Source organism: Tachypleus tridentatus, chromosome 3 (genome assembly GCF_004210375.1).
Source record: "Tachypleus tridentatus isolate NWPU-2018 chromosome 3, ASM421037v1, whole genome shotgun sequence".
NCBI classification, from domain to species: Eukaryota; Metazoa; Arthropoda; class Merostomata; order Xiphosura; family Limulidae; genus Tachypleus; species Tachypleus tridentatus.
In genome coordinates, this window is record NC_134827.1 from 30,160,960 (window position 1) to 30,184,701 (window position 23,742).

The following is a 23,742-nucleotide window of genomic DNA, read 5'->3' on the forward strand; positions in this document are numbered from 1 at the left end:
CTAGTCATAAGCAGAAGCTATCCAAGGCGACAGTACACAACATAATTAAGGAAGATTGCCGACTGGAATGTAACATAAGTCACACGCACCACAGTCGTTTCCAAGACATTCAATCAATCCATGATTTAAGATTACCCACTAAATTCTTTGGTTGCTATGTGAAAAATACCACAAGTTGCCAAAGGGCCTATGGATTTCTTTGTAATTAAATTGTTGAAATGGCCACTAGGACACAATCATTTTCATCTGTTAGATGAATTATGGAAAGCAGCAGGAAGGAGGGGTGTGCTTTAGACACAATAGAGCACTTTGAAAAGGAAACTACACTGTTGAACTATTTGCAAGGTGGCAAGACATCAACTGCATTTCAATATAATGTAACTCAATCTCTGTGTTGTTGTTTATAAAAGCATGTCTGTGTATCTTTGAAAATAAAACTGGAACATCAATAGAATATGATGGAGTCTCTTTATTGCATAAACAATTTCAAGCTACTACAGTTTATACTGTTAAAAGTTTAAAGAGCATTTGATTGAAGAACACCTGTACAAGAGAACATACAGTTAGGTAACAATAATAAAGCACCTAGATAAAATTATGACCATTTTATATGGTTAAATATCATATCAGTGGACACATACAGAAATATATAGTTACTGTATAAACATGCAGAAAACTTTGAAGAGAAATACCAGAACTTACTCTAAACGTATTACAGGCAAGCACTTGGATTCGTTGCAATATAATTATTTTTGTCTGAATAGCTTTGAGTGTATCACAAAAGAAAAGAACTTTATCTGTAGCAAAGTGATTCTATAGGAAATAAAATACTCCAATTATATGTTATTGAGTGACGTTTAGAAAATTTCATATTACGTAGATCATATATAGGAAATAACTTATGAAAATAATACATTTGTGGTCTTCCATACAAACTTGGTGTGAAAGCTGTTCCATAGGTACTGTGACAATTGCCTCGCAAAAGTTGTAAGCAATTATCAAAATATCTTGTTCAAGAATATACAATCCTTTTATTTAAAATCAATTAAAATGTTTTAAATAAAACTTGTGCTCAACTAAAAGCTTTCACTTACCTGTTCCCACAAGTTGATTTCCAATAGAACAATAACAATATTGTAATGTAGGTCTTTGGTTCCAGAGAAAATAAAATGTACATCATAATCAACATATTAATAAAATGAAACCACTTTTAAAACAGGAAGTTTTATTTCTGAATCACAATACTGATTAATCAAACAAAGAGATCATAGTAATTCCAGAAATCAGGCAATGAGTTCAATTCATCTTTACTGAGTGCATTTCAAAACTAAAGTAACTGAACGCACAAAAATATTAACAGATTGATGTAAAGTAAAAACGTAAATAAATCGTGGATTTATAGCTAATGAAGTGTCTACTTCATAAGGACAAATTTTAAAGATTTGGTATATTGTACACCTGCTACGACAATTCAGACACCTATATCACAGCACACACACCCTCCAAATCAGTAAATGAAAACAATATGGATATATGTATATAGTGGAAAGGAATTATAACTTTTAAAACCACCTTTCTCTTAATGTAACAATAGCCATTTGAAGATGTATATTTGTGTCTGTTTAATGATCGTAAATCTATCAAGTTGCTAATTCTCAAAAATATAATTTGATGATATACAGATTTGGGCAAGAAATAAAAACATTTGCCCATTACAACTAGCAATTAGTAATATCCCTATAAATGACCTTCTATGTAGTTTTTCAATTCAAATAACTTTTTCAGTAAGTGATGTATGTAACTAAAACGATTGCTTCTTCCCACTGAAATGCAGTTTCTGATGGCAAGCCAACAAAACAAATCCTAACGACTCCAAGTGGTTTGACAGTAAAGGCCCAGCTGGGATATACTTCCATAATAGATATCCATAAACAGTTTGTGTGTGTATGTAAGAGATGACAACACAAGGAACTGTTCTTTACAAAGCATTACAAGAAACAGCTGAACCTCATGTTTCAATCTGAACATTACAGATTAGGTAACTCACAAATTACCCTTTCCCAAATTATTGTGTTTCATGCTAACTGTAGAAGAACCTTGTCTCCCCCCACCAAAAAAAAATATATAACAATCACAGAAACCAACAAGGTACTATTTCTGTTGCTACTGTGCTTAATAAAGGATGCTTTTCTGGAAATCTTGAATGTTAGCAATTTTTTTCTGGTTTTAATTATGGAACAACTAACAGTTATTTTCCTGACATCTGTACTTCAAATCCAAATTTTCTCGCCCACAATTTGGAAGGGATTTTTGTTCTCAGGCAGAGATGCATTTGAATTACCCAAACCAAAAACAGATGACTTGGTAATAGTATTTAGCCTAAACTGAAACTTCTAGTGCACTGACTATCACAATAAATTCATTTTTTCAGTTGGTGCAGAAAATTCTGTAAGGAAATTATATTTATATGAATTAACCAGAATAACTATTAATCATATCCATTACAAATTTGACAAATCTTAAGTAGAATGAACAACAGACATGCACAGGATACAAGACACAGAGATTGTTGCTATTCAGAATGAAAAAAGTTTAATTTATGATGCACTCAATGAAGAAATTTTAAAGTGATAATTTTCATAATCTTTTGCTCAAATGAGAACATGCAATTCTGGGAAAAGTTCTGTTCAACTGATCCACCATAGAAACTCTTTTGACAAACTCCCATACAGTTTTGTGTGTCCTAGTATGGTCATTAAAATTTTTATTTTGTTTTTCTTAATTTAACTTAGTTTTGTTTAACTTTTGCTATCTACAGAAAAAGAGTTTAACAACTTATAAACCTCAACTAACTTTCATTCACATTAAGCAATCTAAACTTATACCAACTAATTCATTGCACTTATATTTAGAAAAGTGTGATTTCTATTCAGAAATGTGCATTTCTTGTTAATATCAATGGCCTACAAAGGAAGATATTGCAACCATAAATGATGTCAAATGGAGATGCCAACATGACAAAAAAGAAACAGAGAAACTGGAATGATTTAACTTCTGTAGTTGCTATCTTACCAAGGGTGATACTGATAACCACAGAGTAAATCATATAAAATGTACTGTTTTCCGTAACTTCAGATGATTTAATGCACAGCCAGTAAGCACAGCGACTTAACTTTCTATAACAATCATACACTTAGCAAGAGTTGTGTATCAAGATACTGGCTGTAATCATTGTGGCTCCCATTTATTTTTCATAGTTTCACTTTCATCTAACTGTGTATCATTTGTGTAAAGAACCTATCTGTAGTTTCTTGTTTATCAAGTGCTTTTCAATTTTCTTTATTGTGATGATGTCCCCTCCCATAAAGAATTTCTCCACCACCACCAGCAACCTTGTGTTTTTTTCCTTAGACACATGCTCTCAGCTAGATGGCTTTTACTTCACCACCTTTCTAATGAAATTAATATAGCTGCCTGTAACTTCTGAAAACATCTGCGTCTGGACTGAGTACAGTTGTAGAAGTACAAGTACTTAAGTGGCCATGATCTTATTAGGTGTCACTATTTAATTTCACTCCCATAACAAATTTACCATATTGTTATGACACACATGAAGGTGTAAAAAGTAATAATGAAAGGGTATAACAATAATGACACAATCTGGGTTTAAAAATCAGAATGACTGGTATCTTTATAAAATTACACACTGTACTAATTCACGTACCAGTACTGTCTGTAAGCACGTTTTATAGAGGACAACTAGCTACAGATGACAAAATCTAAACACCCATGCTGGCACAGAATTTAAGATATCATACACTTGCCTCGAATATCAATCACTTGTTGAACAAACTATGGTGTGGATAAACAGAAAGACTATGTTTACATCTGTATGTTCTAAACAATAAGTGAACTGTAATGGATAATTATGGTCAAATTACCAACAGTCCACTTACATCAGGCATGGCAGACATATAATTCAATAGGCATTTGTTTCTATTATTTTGTCCGATCTCTTTTAATATACTTCAGTGTTGCAATGCCTGAAGTACATTTTTTTTAAGAGATCATTTTTACTAATTCTTGAAAAGATCAATTGATGTCAAGACTTACTTCGTATCTCCTACCCTTTTCATGGTAACAGGTGATAGCTCACTTTGTTCAGGTTTTATGTTCATTTATTTATTCATCAAGTCAAACTGGATGCATATGAACATGTTTGCTTATATAATTATTTCACACTTACATAAATGAAAAGGGTAAGTTCAGAACCAGTGGTACAGGTGTTCATATTTAAAGATAATAACAACTAAGAAACAAAACAATACACATATGTCTTTGCAGTTCAAAGAATATCCTTCGATGATCAATAACCATATATAGGTTGTTAATTTTCAAAATATTTTACTAGTCCCTTCACAAAGCTTTTTATTAACAGTCAGAAATCCAAGAAAACAACTACAATAAGCCATCTGAATGTTTGTTATGTAAGCTAACAATCTCTAAGTGTTCTTTTTAATCATGTGTAATCAGTTACCTTTTATAAACACATTGACAACACATCAACAACACACTGCACATGCCAATACTGGGCATTTTGGGAGGTTTAACAAATCAGACTAACAAAAGCTATATGAAAGGCAAAGTAAATGTTTAGGCTTTGAATTTACATAATTTACAGACATAGAAAATGTTACGTACAAGCACGCTGTGTTCCTGATACTCCGAACGAGCTGTTTTACGTCTGTACTGCTTTAACCTTAACATGTTATTTTTAATAAATGCAATGCTTTTACATTTTATTTTACTAACACTAAATCTTGTGTTTGATCTGTAAAATTGTATAAATCTTCAAAATATTTTGATTTATGTCTTATAATACATCCTTCTCCTGCACGTAATATCGATAACAAGTATTCTTGGTGGTCACAAAATGTTGTATTCTACATTTCTTTGTGCACGTAACTAATTAACTACAAAAATGCTTTTACTATACTTATCTATATTCTTATCATATTTGATTTTTCATCCCTGTCACTGATCTTTAACACAGTCAGGTAAAAATAGCAAATTGTTTTGTATAGGATTCTGTTCTCAATTAACATATTACCTTAAAACCTTTATTACTATTAAAATAATTGCATATAGTACAATGAAATAGCTGAAATGTATCTCAGTATACTTGTAGTGATCATCTATGTTACTTTAACTTTACTAACTTATTCTATATTTTATATATATATATATATATATATATATATATATATATATAATTGACTTGCATGTACACATAGATTAATTTATCACAATGCACAAAACAATAATAATTTTGAGCCTCTTTCCATTACAGTTAAATTTATAATGGCCCCTTAAATATCATGGAGTAATTCTATCCACTGCCAGTATTATCTCCTTTTCTCACTGCAAAGGTCACTATCACTAACCACTACAGTTTTGGTCTCACAAATTGATATTTTCCCAATGTGCAGAGCACTCAGCACGGATACACACTATAAAGCTCTTCTAATGTGCTATATTACAATAACTAGTCACTACTGGTAGAAATTTATAAGTTATTACAATAAACTTCACTTGAAAGACTTACTTTATGCATGTATGGTAAAATAACTAAGTACATGACACCTTTCTAATTGCATTTTTTAGGCTTTCCAAACTTTGACTAAAGAAAATATGTCTAATTTTGATGGACGTACTTTTAGCAAACCATTCCTGTTGATAAACAAAAAGTTACCAAGAGTTATTTTAACTTTATTAAAGGTTTACAGGTCAAGGATTTCTGTGTAAACCTGGCACTGAAATTCAAAATGATAATGGTTAATAGTTGTTTAAAAAGTTAAAAGACTGTTGTCCAGTCAACAACATGTGCACATAATAAAAGAAGATGTAATCATGTTTTTTATTTTCAGCAATACAAAATCAATATCCCTGTGCCTTGAACTTCTGACAAAATTTCTTTATGCTCAAGATAAAAAAGGTTTCAATATTTATAACTACTCACGTCTAACAAACAGCAGTTTAAGAGTTTGTTCTAAACTCTTAGTAACTAATATATATTACTACAAACTAAATAGCTAAGCTGATTCTAAAGGGTTATGCAAGTGAACAATCTTATAGCTTATCTTTAATTCTATGAGTCAATTAATCCTGTTCCATATACCCCCAACCTACATAAATAGCAACAACAGTAAACAACAAAAATACGTTACTTATGTTCATATCCTTGAGATTTGACTTATACAAGTAAGGCTTAACTGATTGTTCTATCCATATACAATATTTGTGTCACATTTTAAAAGCCCATGAATGCCCTGAAGGCTTTTAAAAGTGTTCATTATCACTACTGGTCTTAGCTTTCACAGCATATTTTCTATTTGTGTGTTCAGCTCATCTGTTAGTTATACTAATTGTTCAGGTAGAAACAGCTTTATGACTGTTTACTTGATTGTTAAGATAATACATACATATTTTTAAAGCTACAATTACACAACAGTTAATGCTTTTAGACAATTTAACAGCTGATATCCTTATAATACGAAATGGTTTGAGTACAAATTATGAGTGCGAATTTTCTGTACCAAAATAATGTTTTAGTACACAATTACATGGCATTTGGCTATATCTCCACCACACTATTACACCATCAGAACCTATTTCTGTCTTCTTATATTACAGAAAACTGAAGAATTACTATCAAGTTTTTCTAAACAATATTAATTTGTCAGTTCAATATGATGGAAAAATTTCAAGTTTCTTAAAATAATTAGCATAGTATATTTTACTACAAGTATCATTAAAACTTAAATAATATCTGAAAAAAATGGAATTATACAAAGTGAAGAAAGGATATACAAATTCTATGGTTATGTACGTACAAACTTTAACTTACATGCACAAAAGATTAAACATGTATCTAAAATAAAGTCAATTTGTTACTGACTCAACAGCCATTAAGCAACAGTAAGAAATATTTCAAAAACAACTTGGTGTAAACTGTAAATCATGTGCATACATAAAGTACACTACATACACTTAGAATTAAAAAGAAACATAAAACATAGCTCTAAACTTTTCAGAATAAATATATAAATCAACAAACCTTAGGAATCAAAGAATTATCTTCTTAACGTTAAAATAATGTTAGGTTTTGTAGAGAAGCACATTTCACATAAAAAGTTACATTTTGATGCACCACTTGGCTAAGCAGTTTAACTGTGCACATCTCATAAAACTCAAATAATCATTGCAATAATGAGCTTGTATTGACATGAAGTAAAATAGTTCAGGATATTTTAAACCCATAAAAGCCTGTCAAACAAACATCTGCTGTAAATTCATAAAATGTTCTTTAATTATAAATATCACAAAATACAAAGGTTTGTAATTAAAGTGAAGCTTTAAAAAGTCAAACATTTTAAAACTTAACCTTTTAACAACAGATTATATGAGTTACAAATATAAATTTCTCACCACACTGTGTCTTGTAGCAGCTGTTTATCAAGTCAGCACCTGAGGAAGATTTAAAAATCATAACAAGCTTCCCATTGGCCAAAATTTAGAAAAAAGAACAAATGCTACTTGATCCAATGACAAGTCCAAGAATACAAAAAAGAACTTTGATGATTGCAATGGGTCAATGGGAACAGTTTCAGGCACAAAAAATACTGTAGTGCACACCACGCAAGTTTTAAAATTCTTGGTACAGCTGTACTACTATGCACTGTTGACGCTCTGTCACTGTTTTAAAGTATTTCCAATAAAACTGTGTATACTTACATGACCAAACATACACAAATGATGAAAAACAAAGTACAAATACATGGTAAACTGTCCATTTTTCTCATCTAAATAAAACACAATCCTCAGTTAGTGCTATGTTATTCAATAAAATGATTCAGTTTTTTTTCACTTACTGCAAAACACATACTATAAATGTTCACCAGTATCTGCATGTAAGTTAAGGGAAAGGAACTTGTATACTTTGTTCTAAAATAACATTGTTACAAAAGTAACATGTTTAATACTGAAAAAAGCAAGCCGTTGAATAAAAAATATTTGTTCTTTTTTGTTTGATATATAATACAATGAAATCCATAGCTGAAACTACTTTTAGAATTCAACACACTTTTGCAAAAATAAAACATTAAAGCTGCAATTACAATCTTCTTAGCAGCAACAAAAATGAAACTGATTAACATTTTGTTTTAAGCACCAAAACATTAAGTTTAGGAATAACTAGGAATCGTTAATAGATTAACATTTACTGTACTTTACATTTTGCACAACCTTACTGAGCTAGCTAACAATAAGAGATTTCGATACAGCAAACAATCATTGTTTGTGACTTTCCATATGCATTTTGTTTTTTCACAACTTGAGTCAAGCAATGACTTCAGATTCTAGCTATTCTAGTGTCACAAATATAATTAAACTTTGTAATTTTACATGAATATATATATTTTTTTTTTCACAACCTTACAGAGTCAAGCAACTATTACAAATTCAAGCTATTCTGATGTTAACAGCATAATCAAATACTGATTTTACACATGAATTTTTCACAACCTTGTTGAGTTACGTAACAAATACATATTCCAACTACTCTGATATCACAATATACTCACATGTTGAGATCTTTCACATGAAAATATTAATGTGAATATTTTTTTCTTTTGAAATATTTGATGTGAAAAAAGGAAAGCAAAGTACAACATCTATTACAGATAAATAATAACATTAGGTCACTATTATTCCAGTATCCATAGTTAAGAAAGCAGAATAGAAGTATTCCAATATCTAAACTATAGACATACAAAAAAGAACGTTTTTGATTTCAAATATAAGTATAAGCTAGCATAGTTTCTAATAATATAATTTTTTACAAAGTTAATAAACACAAGAGGTAGACAGAAGGAAGTTTTTCTCAATAAAGTGGACATGAGTAGATTCTAGCCCTGAAGTGGTCGTACTAATAGAATTAAACAGCATTCTTCCAAAACATGGTGATACTCATCACATATATTCTAAGAAGTTTGGCTATATATTCCTTTCCCATATGTGTGTGTATAACTGTCCCAAATATACCACACTCTCGGAGCAGATATACATAGTTTGATATGCAATATTATACTCACGTTTTATTAAAACTGTATAAAACCCACTAAACTATGAAAGCAATGGTATGGGTCATGAATCTAAGTCTCACTTCTTCCTGAACACCCTTGTATATGATTATATGGATGGTACAACTGCACAACTTATTACTTTATTCCACACTGTATGTATATATTGTAGTCATTACCGATATTTGGGACATAATGGTTAAGAAACTTAATTATGACTATGGAATGTTTTTTTTTGGGGGGCAGTGAAGCAATTTCAGTTCTATTTCAAATAAAGATAGCGTGCACGAAAACAGAGATTTCTTGCATAACATTTACGCTATCAGTTTCTTATTTCTCACCATGATATAATTCTTAACTCGAATCTAAATCACAACATCTAGAGAAAACTGTAATTTCTATCCGTGTGTTGTTGTTTTTTTTTCAGTTGTTCAACAACATAACTGAATGAGAAAAAAACATATTATTTTAATTTGAAAAACAAAGGTCAGTTTTTAAAGCAGTTTCTTTAAGAAAAACAAACTTTAGCATTTTGTGTTTGTGAATGTTTGTATAGTTTATGCACACTTCCAAAATATTGTTTACACAGAAACAGAAGGTTGACACTAGTATGCACACATAACACTGTACTCATACAAGAAAAAGTTTACTTAAGCACTCAGCCTATTATAAACGTTTACTGGAAGCCTGTTTATACACATTAAACATAATGCTAAATATTTGGTAGATACCTATATTCACAGTGAATATCATGAACATCGAAAACATCAAATATTAAAGCGAAGAAAAAACTAGAAACGTGTTGAAAAATCTCCAAGTCAACACCCTAACTCAAAACAGTGGAACCGAAGTGATAATGGTTTTATTAGATAAAAAAAGAGACACATATTTAAAATATGAAAAAAGATAAACAATATAAAATAAAATATCAAAACAGTCTATAACAAAGATGAGTTTAAAAACATTTACGCTGCGTGTGTGTGGTTTCAAAACAGCCTTCTAGAAGTATTTAGTTTGGTATACTATTACAGAGAAAGCAAATTGTATTACTAGGTGTTATGTAATATACACAAATTAAAACAATCTCTTTCCCTGCATCATAATGTGGCATTTCTTGCTCAATATATTTCAAATACTAATGACTATTTGATTGTTTCTTTAGTTATGTTGGTTATTTCTCATTTTATTTATGGGTAGCTGATACAGTTTTTTGTTCACAGATAAATAACAACCCAGGGCTCTTAATTTAGACATGCAAAAACGGGTCAATAAAAATCAGCACTTTTAATTTTATCTGGCTAACCTTTATCCACTGTGATAAGATAGGGTGTAGAAGTGGAAGGCTACTTTATATGCTACATAAAATGAATAGAATTAAACCAATGAAAACAGGTCATATCCTCCTATGTTTCAGTACTTTAGCAACTGTTTCCTTCTCTTTTTCTGAAAATCCTAGGATACTTTCAATAGCACGAAGATGATTTTTGTTATCCTTATCTATAAGAAAATAGTAAACAGCATCCTTCAAGAACTTTAACGTGTACTCAGCCTGGTGATGAGGAGACCCCGTGGTAGCCCGACGATAGAGTTCACATCTGTATAATTCTTTGGTTTGCTCTAATTCTTGTTTGGTTTGACGGAGCTGCTGTAGCAGTTCAGGTACCGAGACTCTCTTAGGTGCTCGCTGGGCAAATTCCAACACTTCATCTGCATGCTCAAACTTCGCTGCCTCTTGTCCTTTTCTAAAAATTAAGTACAAAATATTCTGAACTAAAAGCTGCTCTTGTGTGGTTTCTCATATAACTCAAGTTCACGAGTAAAGGTTGAAAATAACTAGATCTACTTCCTACCACTAATAAGTAAGAGTTCACTCTGCACAGATCCATGGAGTTTCATTTGTAAATAACACACTGCCAAGTTTCACAAGTTTTCTGCCAAATACAAAGCATATGTTTGTATTTGTTGATTAGTCACAACTTACTAAGAATACTGTAAGCCATGTCCTGTTCTTCAAATTATTTTCTTTCTCAACTTGAAATTTCATTATTACAACCCTTTAGAAGTACTTAATTTGGTCAATTATTAGAGAGCAATTATTATATTATTTTTATTATGCCTCTCGATTCCATGAAGGAACATATGGCCGCAATCACTTGCGGATTCATTAATAGGCTGGTTTTTTAAGTGAGCAGATTGTTAGCCTACTGCACAACCCCCAACTAGGAGGAGAAACCTTAGCTGTCCCTAATTTTGCAGTGTAAGACTAGAGGGAAGGCAGCTAGTGATCACCACCCACTGCCAACTCTTGGGCTACTCTTTTACCAACGAATAGTGGGATTGGCCATCACATTATAACGCCCTAACGGCTGGGAGGGCAAGCATGTTTAGTGCGACGTAGATGGGAACCCGCGACCCTCAGATTACGAGTTGCACGCCTTACGCACTCGGCCATACCGGGCACATTAGAGAGCAAGCAATAAACAAATTGTATTATTAGGTCTTACATAAAATGCAGAGAACTGAATGAATTTTTTGCCTGTATCATAGTATGTCATGATGTCACAGAATATGGTGTGAAAAATTCATAAAGTAAAAATCATAGAAAAATTGCTTCAAGTTATATTAATTTTTTAAACCTAAATTAGATAGTATTTATTAAGTCATACCAAATTCTGTGAAATGTGGTTATATAATTGTTGTGATGAGAGAGGAAAAACAAATAGAGTTAAACATAAGTAATAAGTTTGTTATTTTAAAATATGTAGGAGTGACAGGTTTCCTGGGGAGAGACATAGAGGAGGTCCAAGTGTCTAGCTCCTTTCTCCTTATGTTACTCTACAGAGAGACCTAAATATATATTTCAGGTTTAGTAACAACTGGTTCAGCAATATTCGAGTTATAAGTGAACACAAACAGAATTTTACCAAATAATTGTAGAAATTCAATGCACAAAACATAAAATAAAAATATTAGATAACATGCTTTCATGCAGTTCTGTACCATTATTAATACTACTAATGATTAACTTAACAAATGAAAATTTTATGATGATACACAGAGTTCTCATGATTGATGAAATTATTATAAACTGTTGCGAGATTTGAATGAACTACTACTAAATGATGCAGTTTGAAAGGGTTTTCGAATTTGGGGATGTAGATTATATGTAATTTAATCAAAAAATTAGATTATAGCTTTAAAATGTCATTAGTTGAATATCTTTGTTTTTAGTCAATATGTACGTTTACTGAACACAGACCAGTACATTTTGATGTACGTCTACTGAACACAGACCTGTACATTTTGATGTACGTCTACTGAACACAGACCTGTACATTTTGATGTACGTCTACTGAACACAGACCTGTACATTTTAAGGTACATCTGGCTGTGCCACTCTTCTTGAGCTGCCATTTCTTTCTTCAGTTCAACTACCTGACTCTCAAAGTATCTGATCCGATCGAGGGCTTTTTCATAGGCTGGTCGTAACTCTAGGTACCTGTAAGCATAAAATGAAGTAAATTCATGTCTGTGTTCCAAAAAGTTGCATTTGGTTTGGTGATGATAAACTAACCCACTAATTACCTGACCACAATATATTATGGTGACAACACTCACAACAGAGGAACAATAAAGATAAACAGAAACATTGTTTACAAATTGTTACATCGGTTTATCACCCACAGCAGAACTGACATAAAAAATGAAATTACCTAATTTTATAACAAAATAACTTTGTTGTTTCATAGTTTAGAAAGGTACTATCATTTCCCAAACATAAAATGCTTCTATAGAACAAAAGTCAAATTTGCCTCATCACCATAAATAATGTGCACCTAGACTTTTGCAATACCGTAGTCGAAGTAACCCTTTGTAATGCATTTGTCTAGTGTTTGCGATAGTGGCCAGCAAATAAACATTGTAAAAATGTTTGAGAATCTGTAAAATCAATTAAAACAAGACTGCCTTAGCATTTGTTGAGTTTAAAAATGTTTTCAAAAATCCATTTTCAGCCAGTGTTCATTAGTTAGGGCCTTCTACAACAGCTTTCATAAAATGTGATATGTTCTGAAACATTTACTCTCTGAGAGTATGTAAAGATGGTAGTTTGATTTTATAACACAGAATTAGAAATACACCATGAACTTAAAGCCACACTGGTTGTTTACGGTCAAGTACTGATAACAAGTTATGTGCTTAAAGAGGACTGGAACACACCGATTTCATAAAATAAATTTTAAAACACCTCCTTATGAAAATTCTCTTAACTCCCTTTCTGCACACTTAGTTGATCCAGTCAATCACGTGACCCCAAACTGACCTTTAGAGTTTCCATACTATAACTTTATCATGTGTTGTTTATTTTCATCAAATATTTTTAAGCCTTTAGTTGACATTACAAGACTTTTGGTAAGCAAAATGTCACAATCTTTCATTAAGTGTTTACCTAAAATTTTTCCTTTAATATGTGATGGTAATAAGATAGAGAATTTGTACTAACTGTTGAAGACAGCGATTTGAACTCAGAACTTGAAAGTTTCACTATAAACAAGCTGTAGTTCTGAATATTAAACATAGCATAGCAATAACTAGTTTTGTATTTTCAAACATTAAATGTGCACCTAAGTAATATTAAAAATGCAAGACATAGTTGCTTGATCATTTTAATTTTTAAAATTATGTTTAAAGACATTAAAAATGAATGAAAATTGGAGGCAGACTTCATTTATCTCTTAGAATAAGCAAGAAATTAAAACACATGCTCAAAATGTAGCATCTCTAGCAAATATGCATTACTGCTTACAAGGCATGTGAGAAATGGTTATCTGGGCAGGCTGTGAAAATAAAACAAAAAACATTTATATTTGTAACAACATATTATATGCAGCCTAAGTTGTAGATAACTCTTCAATGAAACAAACAACTGAGTTTTATGTTTGGAAAATTATAATGCTACACGTATTTATAGGCTTAATGAAATCCTTCTATTCTTCTTAAAAAAAAAAGAATTTAAATAACACAGTTTTGTTTTGTCCAATTACATACAATAGGCTTAAATACATTAAAAGTGTAGATGTATGCAGCTTGGAGTATACTATCCAGAGATAAACACAAAATGCAAGACTAGATCTGATTTTCCTTTATTACACACAATTGTTTTCTAAAAATAAAGAAAATTTGTCACCTTGCATTTATCTCACTCAGATTGTGTAGAAGATTTTCAATTCGATCATTGTACTTCTCTCTCAATTCTTGTCGTTCAACTGAATGTTGAGCTTTCAATTCTTCCATCTCTTTCTGATAGTCATCAAACGCGTCTTCTTCAAATATGACCAGATTTCTGTTTCGGGAACAAAGTGAAGTTGTTCCATTGGAAAGCGAGTTATTCTGATTCATTTTGCTGATTTTTAAATGCATATTTTGCACTGCTGCTTCCTGAAGGCTTCTATCCAATTCAGTATTTTGGTTCGAAGAGTTTAACATTTTTGTACATTGAAGCACATCCAAGTTGTCATTACCACTTGCCACAGGTGAATTCTCGAGTTCTTCCTTCGTCTTGCAAATATCTTGTGTCAAACAAACGTCATGGCTTAACACTTCATTCTCCATGTTACTGTTTCGTCCAGAGAGATCAGAAATCTCACTTGAAGAATCCGATAAAGAGGAACCAGCAACGGAATGGTGTGGCTCTTTGTTTCCCGTATTGAAGTGCACGTGCGTTACTTTGATTTTGTCTTCATCTCCTGAATATTTACAAGCATTGCAATCAGTACCAGACTCAAATGACGTCTGATGAGAGCTACATGAGGAAATAACAGGAGGAGATGAGGATCCTACAGAGATTACACCACTGTCTTCAAAAGGGGGTGACTTCCTATTACTTGAGTTTATTTGAATTACTATCTCACTTTCCTTGATGTCTTCATTGACAGAAGGAACTGAAGTTTCTGTTGGCATAGAGATGTTTTCAAATCCTGTGACTGATTTCTGCAAAACATATATCACAGAGAGTTCAACCTTGGTCTCAAACACATATTCAAACTAAAGAAATGAAAACAATTAGGCTTCCACTTTAGATTAAATGTTATAATTACAGGTAGCCAAGAATGCTCTTTTGCTCCAGCAGTACACAACAGACAGAGTGTAAAATATTTCGTATATGACTATACAGTGGTTTGTAAATAATTTAAATAAAACAGGTGACGTATAGTTTTGAGAATATACAAAGTAATACAAAGGTGCATTACTTGAAAATGGACAAATAAAGTTCACAGTAAACTCATTTGTAACAAGAATGTAAAGAGAATTAAACTGCTAACAAATTTTCCAAATGGATACCTTGAAAGTTATTTTACATCACAGTTTTACAGTGTATGTATAATTATAGCTTACAAGTTTCTTCTCAGGTGAAAAAAGATATTTGTTAATACTTCAGTGTTCTTTGTTAGCATGACCTATCACAAAGAGTACTTGTGACCTGGTCACAGCTGAGATAATGCATTTTGTTTATTAAGTAACAACATCTAATATCATCCACCTAAGTAATGAAATAAAGCTAATAACTGCTTTCAAAATGAATGAGATGCTGTGTATGTGTGTGTAAGTGTGGACATACACATAAAGAACTGTATAACACCTGGCATGCGTGGCCTTGTGGTTAGGATGCTCAACTTCTAATCTGAGGGTCACAAGTTCTATATGCTGTTATTCAACACACTCATCCTATATGTTCGCAGTCCGAGCCAGACACCTGGGTGTACAAAAAATTATTAGCTTCCGTTACTGCCCAGCCCCAAGATAGCCAGGATTAAGGTCTTTATGAAGAAAATATGTGACTATGAATTATCTTAATACTCAAAGGAAGAGAGTTATGAAACTGAAAAGAATGAGGCAGTCTCGACTAAATAAAAAAAAAAGGAGTTATTACATTCAGGTACTAGGGCTAGATATTTATTGGAATTTGTTAACCAGTTACATTTTGGGCCCCGTAGCAACTTACATTCAATTAACTGGATACAGGACACTTGGATAATGAGAAATCATAATGGCAGTATTTTGATTGCTTGATAATTAGCTGGAAACAAAAATAATTATTTTAAATGATTATTTTGGGTAAATTAATCAATGTTCAGAGGTAATCAATGATATTGACTCAGTGATTTAATTTCTAAGGTACACGTGTACTGCTGTTGTAAGCCTAATATGTATAATCTACCTACATGGTAACCTAAGAAGTTCATTAAAAGTAGCAGTGCCACATGTTTTTAAAGCAGACATCTAAACAGGAAAGTGTACACAGGTAAGAACATTTGAGAGATTCCATTAGATGAATAACAAAATTTGAAATGCAAACAGTCTGTGGAATAGCAGAACTGCAAAATATCTGATGAAGCAAACGCAGCATATGATGTAAACATGATGAAAAACACACAAGGTAGAATAAGAATTTTCAAAATGAGCGAGTATAAAGTTGGGATACGGGTGTAAACCCACACAAGATCAACAAAGAAGAAAAGCCACAAAATGATAATTAGTCAAGGAGAGTTCACGATAAACAGTCGAAAACTCTAAGATAGTGAAAAACAGGACTTGTCAAAAGACGCGAGAAAAGCACTTCATTACAAGAAAATAAGAATTCATCTCGTAAGGTACGGGTCAGTTTTCCAAAATAGAAAGAAAATAAAAATCCTTGGATGTTTTACTCACAAGATAGTGGCTAAAATTCCCAATGGGACAAACATTAATTTGAAAACAAAGTTGAAATTTAATTCAAACATCGGGTTCGTCACTGATAAAATTTTCAAACAGATGATGATACATAAGAGGAAGAAGAAAAACTGGACAATTACCCAGATTACTTATGAGCATCAGTTACATGGCCAGTGTCAAGTAAAATAATTATTTAAAAACATTATAATTATGAGCATCAGTTACATGACCAGTGTCAAGTAAAATAATTATTTAAAAACATTATAATTAAATTAATTTATGTCAAGAAAATAACCAACAGTTTGAAACTAGTCTTCAAAAAGTTGCTATTATTTTTTCTTGTTATTACTAATTATTATTTTAGGGTTATCCAGTTTACGTGACTTCAGCCATGACTAACAAGGATACTCAACTCATCAAAACTGGTGTTTCTGATCATTCCAACTGTCCACGTGATTGATCTATGAATGTGATCAACTATATGAATAGATTTATTGATTAGATAACATAGTGATGCGTAAATGTCTAAAAAAAAAGTGTAGCTTAATCTAATATATTACTTAGTACATGTTACAAGAAGTAAATATTACTAGGGTAAGATTGATTGAACACAAAAAATGCTGAATAAACTGCTTATTTAAATCTTTTTATATATATTACAAGACAAAGACTAATAACAGTCTAATACTATGTAATCAAATTTTAACTGAATATCTGAGGAGAATACACTAAAAAGAACATGACAGTACAAATTATGCTACATAAGTTTAAAAAAACAAAACCTTACTTAATAGTATGTTGATACCGACCTGCAGTTGGGTCCTACGTAGTCGTTCAATCTCTGCGTAAAGACGTTCAATTTCGACATCTTTGACTTCACAAGCTCTTGTAGCCCTAACCAATGCAGCCTTGAGCTGGCGAATCTGTCTGTTTTTTCTTTGTGTTGGTGTAAGGTATTCTTCGGGAGACTCGTATTTCCTCTGACAGTGTAGGACATACTTCTTTTGAGGGTGTGTACAGTTGACTCCATATAATGAGGACTTGCTTGAAGGTGCTCTAGGGATGACATCACAAGACATGAAGGTGGCACAGCTCCCAAAACTTTTTACTGAACTATTTTCTTCATCCGGAGTTAATGGGATAGGATATTCATGACCATTCCTTGGATCTCCAATGCTCGAGCTACAACTTCTCACTTGTAGCTCCATGGAGCCATAACGCCCATGATGAGCTTTGGGTACAGGAACTCTCGATGTGACGGAATGACGCCTGAAAGGTATATTTAACTTAATATTTTTAAATCCTCATTTAATGGGACCAAAACAGGACATTCTCCATTTTCCCTAAGAGACTGAGATCGTTGTAAACGAGGAATCAAGCTTGTTGGTGTGTTGGATGAGGACCTCAACAGTTGTTGATCTTTCAGGCTATCCATGTTGCTCCATTTTCTTCCTAATTTCATAAAACATGATAAGTTCTTCATACAGGTATTAGGACTTGTAAAGACTCAAAATGAAAAAAATAAAGTTATTTCACAAGACTTGCACCAACAATTTGTACGAATACAAAGAAATCTTGTATGTTCATGTACTTTAGCTTAGATGGGGAGAAATAGATCACAAAATAACGCTTCTACCCATTAAGTCAATTTCAGAAAAACCTTCTTGATTTATATATAAATATTGTAAGTATTCTAATTTAATAAAACTTCATGATTAGCATTAGAAATACTTCAATCCATTTTATATGAAGTTTGAAGTTGAGCTTAAAAAATCTACTTGTAATATAAATGTATAGGTATACCATTAAACTTTTTTAGCTAACTAAGCTATTAAAATACATTTAAAATGTCTGAAACTTTCAAAGCAAAATTCAAATTAATTCCCAAAAAAACAACCGTTTAAGAATAATAACAACAACGTTACATGTAAAGACAACTATTATTTGTTTGTTTGCTACATTGTAAATATACACTCACTACATGAAGAAAAATATTCAAATAGTGTAGTAGCCCTCAACAGATTAATAATTTTTTATTACACAACTAAAAACTGCTCACAATATTTTATGAAAAGCCCAGTTATTGATTTGTATAGAGATAGTTACCACTTGTGACCAATATGTCTATAAATATACTCTAATATTATATTAGCTTTACTAACAGCAACATATGGCTTGATTGACTTATCACTTTGCCGAAACCCCTGTTCTCCAACTGTGCTATTCAGTAGGCTACCATTTATATGGTGCACGTAACTGAAACTATGACGACCCGGATGCATTAACTTTCACTTAATACAAATATTATTTGCGGGCCATATCTCCAACTTGCCAACTGATCCAAACCATGCTGTAGTACATTAATATCAGTACAATTAGAAATATCCAGTTTAGTAAATTAATTAATTCACTAACCACACCCCTCTGAATATCATTAACGTATAGAAGGAGCAAAAGTCCAAACACTGATTTATGAGACATAATACTAAACAATTTTCCTACATTGAAAATATTATTACCAATAGCATCCATCTTGTCTCACACTTACACCTATTACTCAATTGCCAGGGTTTCTTCCTTTGCCCATCTAAACATTGGTCCGATTTTTCTTGCTTGCTCCAACCGTTAATACCATGCTTGATTGCCCTTGGTGATATTTGTCTTGTGGTACTTCCCACCTATGTCAATGTACTCTACTCTGATACTACATACAAGCATCTCATTAAGATAGTGTTAACATTTTTTTGAGACTGACCCAACCTCAATCTGTAACATCAGCTCTTTTAGCTAGGAGGAAGAGGAGGAGGAAATACATTTTCAATTTAGGAAAATGTTAACTTCTAAAACATACTTACCTCTACTCTCACTTATAGCAAGAATCCCACATTGATAAGGTGGAGGGGCTGGTGAGGACATTATCCATATAGAAAGATCATGGGTGTGTTAACAGAAGATTAGCACACTAGTGGGAGAATTGCATTATATCCAGAAGAGACGTGCTTTTCATCCTGAAGTTAATTCCTGTATCATATGTGGAATTTTATGAGTTATCATCATTATAAGCCATGCCCTAACAGGACAGCCAAGATTTCACTGGTCGGGGTTGGAATTAAGGGGTCATGGTCCCTATTTCTCATGTTGGTGGCTGGAGCAACTGGACAACAAATATTTTATGTATGTATATATACACACACATTTATGAGTGGATCTCAACCTGTAATTATGAGTGATGCATTCTGAGCCACTGGAATAACAAAAAGAAAAGCAAGCAACACAAACTAGACAAACCTCCTGTCCAATCTGAAGAAGTCCCAAAGAATACACTCCACATCCCATCTTTGGAATGATGGGATTGTGTATGCTTTACTCATTCAAAGGAAACAAATCTCATTCAGTTTGGAATTATGAACACTGATTTTCGCTCTCCAGCCATGCGAGCAAGAAACATCCCAGTTACCCCTGGAATTATGGGGAAGGTGTGGAACAACTGAGCTAAACCAGGAACCCAGGATCTGACCATTCTGTGTTCAGAATAACAAAAATACAATGGACTATCTTCCATGAACAATTTACCAAACACTGATCAAAAAGAAGGACCATGTGCCCTCCAACTAGACAGCCAAGCATGAAATCTGAACCAGTATTATGAGTAGGCTCCCATGTAGGCTGGTGCCTCTTCTACCAGCATCTGAAAACAACATCCAGGGACCTGAGTAAGAGAGCTCCTAACTTTTCCCTCTTCTCTATGAGTAGAGGAGTTCAGTGTAAGAAGAACCTTTGTCCACCTCCTCAGAGTTGAAACTGGGTGTGGTAAGGACACCCTCACTCCACTAATAGAATCTGTAATGCACACTGGGGAGTCCTAAAGTACAGTGCTCTAGAAATAGTGCAATAGGTGAATCAAGTTCCTTGAGTTTTTATAGACAAAGTAATCCCAGTTTATTCAATCCAATGATTGGCAGAAACGAGCAGAATCCTCTTATGCTTTACTTGCGATAGTCCACGAGTGGCAGTACAGGATAGTACAGTAATACCACCCAATTACCCTCTAGGTGGTTTTATGAAACACCTCATTTCTATAGAGCAGTGGTTCCCAACTTTTATTATGCCCTGCAGCCCTAAAAAATTTTAATATGTTCTCGCACCCCTCACAGTAATTATTTATTTACAAATAAAGGTGAAGGTGGCCAAAACAAATTTTTATGATATATAAACAAAAATGAAACATTTGGAAAAGAAAAAATATTACAACAAACCTAAAGTTGCATAAACCCTACATGGCCTACAAACAAATAAATTTTCATCCATGTATGAAATGAAATTTCATTGAATTTGAAATGTTCAAATGTTCATAAGCCAATTTAAATTTAATGACTCTTTTGTTCCTGTTTATTTCTTACAAGTTTTTCAAAGTGTGGCACTTTGTTGCTGATAGCAATCCACAAGTCTGTCTGTGCACCCAAGCAATTTCTAGATTTTGTCTTGATTGACAAAAGAGAACTAAATCCAAACTCACATAAGTATGTCGTCACGAATGGGATGAGCAGTTAGTGCTTTTTCACAAAGTCTTGGAAACATGTCTACTGGCGAACACCAATATTGTTCTAAAGTTTTGTTTTCAAACTGCATTTCAAAAACTCAGTTTGTGCGCAGTTCAATAAGATCTTCCTTCAGTTCTTCATCATCCGACATATTATCCAAATTGAAGAAGTATGGATTCATAATTCATTCAGAAGTTTCCAGTTTTCCTCCAAAATATCCATCAAATGACTTTGATAGTATTTCCAAATGATCCACAATTTCTTCATACACACATGGAATTAGGGACTCATCCTCACCTACCATTCCTTCAAGTAATGAAAGATTCCCTCTTTTAACTTGTTGACACCAAAGATGTAACATTTCTTTGAAAGCATTTAACTTTTTGCAGCATTTTAACATGTTTATGTTTTTCCCTTGAAGAGATACACTCAGGTTATTCGTATGAGTGAAAATATCACTCAAATAGGCAAGTATTTGGTTGAATTCTTGTGATTCTATTTCTCTGGGCACATCATAGTCACGTTCCTTTAGAAAAGTTTTGACTTCTTCTCGCAGTTCAAAGGAGCGTGTTAAAGCTCTCCCATGTGACAGCCAGCGGACTTCTGTGTGGAAAAGCAAAACTGAATGCTCACTTCCAAAATCTTCACAAAGCGACTTGAAGAGGTGGTGGTTCAGAGCACAACCCCTAATCCTGTTGATGGTCTTCACAGAAGTGTCAAGGACCTTTTTCAACTTTGGAGGCAATGTTTTTGATGCCAAAACATGTCGATGAAGAAAACAGTGAGTACCTTGCAAGTGCAGAATCTCGTGTTATCAGTGCAAAAAATCCTGATTTATTTTCTAGCATTGCAGGGGCACCGTCAGTACACACAGAACCAATAATTTGGATATCTAAATCATATTTTTCAAAGAAGTCCTTCACACACTGGAAGTCATCTTTCCTTTTTATGGTTGTTTTCAGATCTTCACAGGACAGGAAATCTTCCATTATGACACCATCATGGACAGACCTCAGTAGTGCAATAAGTTGACTGCAATTTGCAACATCAGTTGTTTCGTCCAATTGGAGAGAGATTTTCAAGGGACTAGCCCTGATATCTGCGATAACTTGGTCCAAAATGTCCGAACTCAAATCACCAATTCAGTTTTGAATAACATTATTTGATAACAGCACTAATTTAAGCTTGTTTAAGGCTTTTTTTCCCAGAACAATTGTTGCCGTTTCTTATGCACATGGTTTTATCACCTCTTCTGCAACTGTATGGGGCTTCTTTGATTTGGCTACTTTATACGCCATGTGGTATGAAGCCATCAGCAATGGTTTGTCAGCAGATATAAAACCTAATTTTAGAAGGGCTGCTCAAGAATCAAAGCAGGCCCTTCTACCTTTCAACGATTCAACATCATGGCCTGCAACAGCTGCTCCACCATGCCGGTTGTTGAAGTGTTCCTGCAGCTTAGACGACTTCAAATTTGCTTTTGAAAGGACAGCGTCACAAAGCATGCACTGGGGTTTTTGCAGATCCTCAGTTGTTCGATGCAAGTGAAACCAAACTTCACATAATCATCATTCCATTTCCTTTTCTTTGGCAAAATGAAGTTTTTTTGCACGAACACAGAATCAACAATGCACTGACTACCATAGCATCACGCATGGGTTTATATACTCTGTGAAACTTTCTAGAACATTCTCGAATATACATCACATGATGTCATCGATTAATTCTGGATACTTCTGGAAGTTTCTTGGGTCATGATAACATGAATACATAACATAAATAAATGACACTTTAAGACGGTGTTCATGAATGTAACCTAATTAGTTGTGCTGAGTATTTAGGTCACGTTTATGTTTCGTGTGTTGTTTGTTTACAGTTGTACATTAAGATTTCGGTCTGTGCCAGTGACGGTAGAAACAATAGTTTACTGTAACAAGGTAAAAAGCTACGTCTGTAACAAAAAAAATAAGAAATAAAAATTGAACGTATTTTTTTAATATATAGGACAGTACCCTTAATATAAACAAAAAAAACTTAAATGTTATTTTGCACCCTGGTTGGGAACCACTGCTATAGAGCCTGCTGCAAACTAGTTTGAGCATACTGAATTAGTGGTTGCTTTTGTGAAATTGATTTGATAAAAGAACACCTGCTGGGCAACACTTGCAACAAAGTGGAATCCTATAAAATAAGGTGAGGGACCCTGACAGGGTAGAGAAGAAACAAGAGAAACAATGAAAATACCCTTCTGCAGAAGTAGTTAAGAAGGTTACAGAGGGTAGTAAAAAAATCTTAGATGAAAATACTGCTATATCATACAAATAATGTGAGATAAAAGTATTGGGTGAGGT

The 23,742-nt window shown here is 32.9% G+C and overlaps 1 protein-coding gene across 4 annotated transcripts in view; it reads right to left on the bottom strand.

Moving 5' to 3' along the window:
* Nucleotides 1-454: 454 nt before the first annotated feature.
* LOC143246623 (uncharacterized) overlaps nucleotides 455-23,742 on the bottom strand; it is a 32,526-nt gene continuing 9,238 nt past the window's right edge. For 2 of the 4 annotated variants that reach the window (XM_076493657.1, XM_076493661.1), the window contains exons 2-5: nucleotides 17,660-18,302; nucleotides 14,326-15,128; nucleotides 12,505-12,639; nucleotides 455-10,882 (exon numbers count right to left, since the gene is read on the bottom strand). In XM_076493657.1, the coding sequence (XP_076349772.1) occupies nucleotides 10,534-10,882; nucleotides 12,505-12,639; nucleotides 14,326-15,128; nucleotides 17,660-18,058 (1,686 nt within the window). In that variant the 5' untranslated portion in view covers nucleotides 18,059-18,302 and the 3' untranslated portion in view covers nucleotides 455-10,533. Of the gene's footprint in view, nucleotides 10,883-12,504; nucleotides 12,640-14,325; nucleotides 15,129-17,659; nucleotides 18,303-19,398; nucleotides 19,651-19,705; nucleotides 21,019-23,742 lie in introns of those variants that run through there. The other 2 variants (XM_076493659.1, XM_076493660.1) reach the window with 2 other exon arrangements.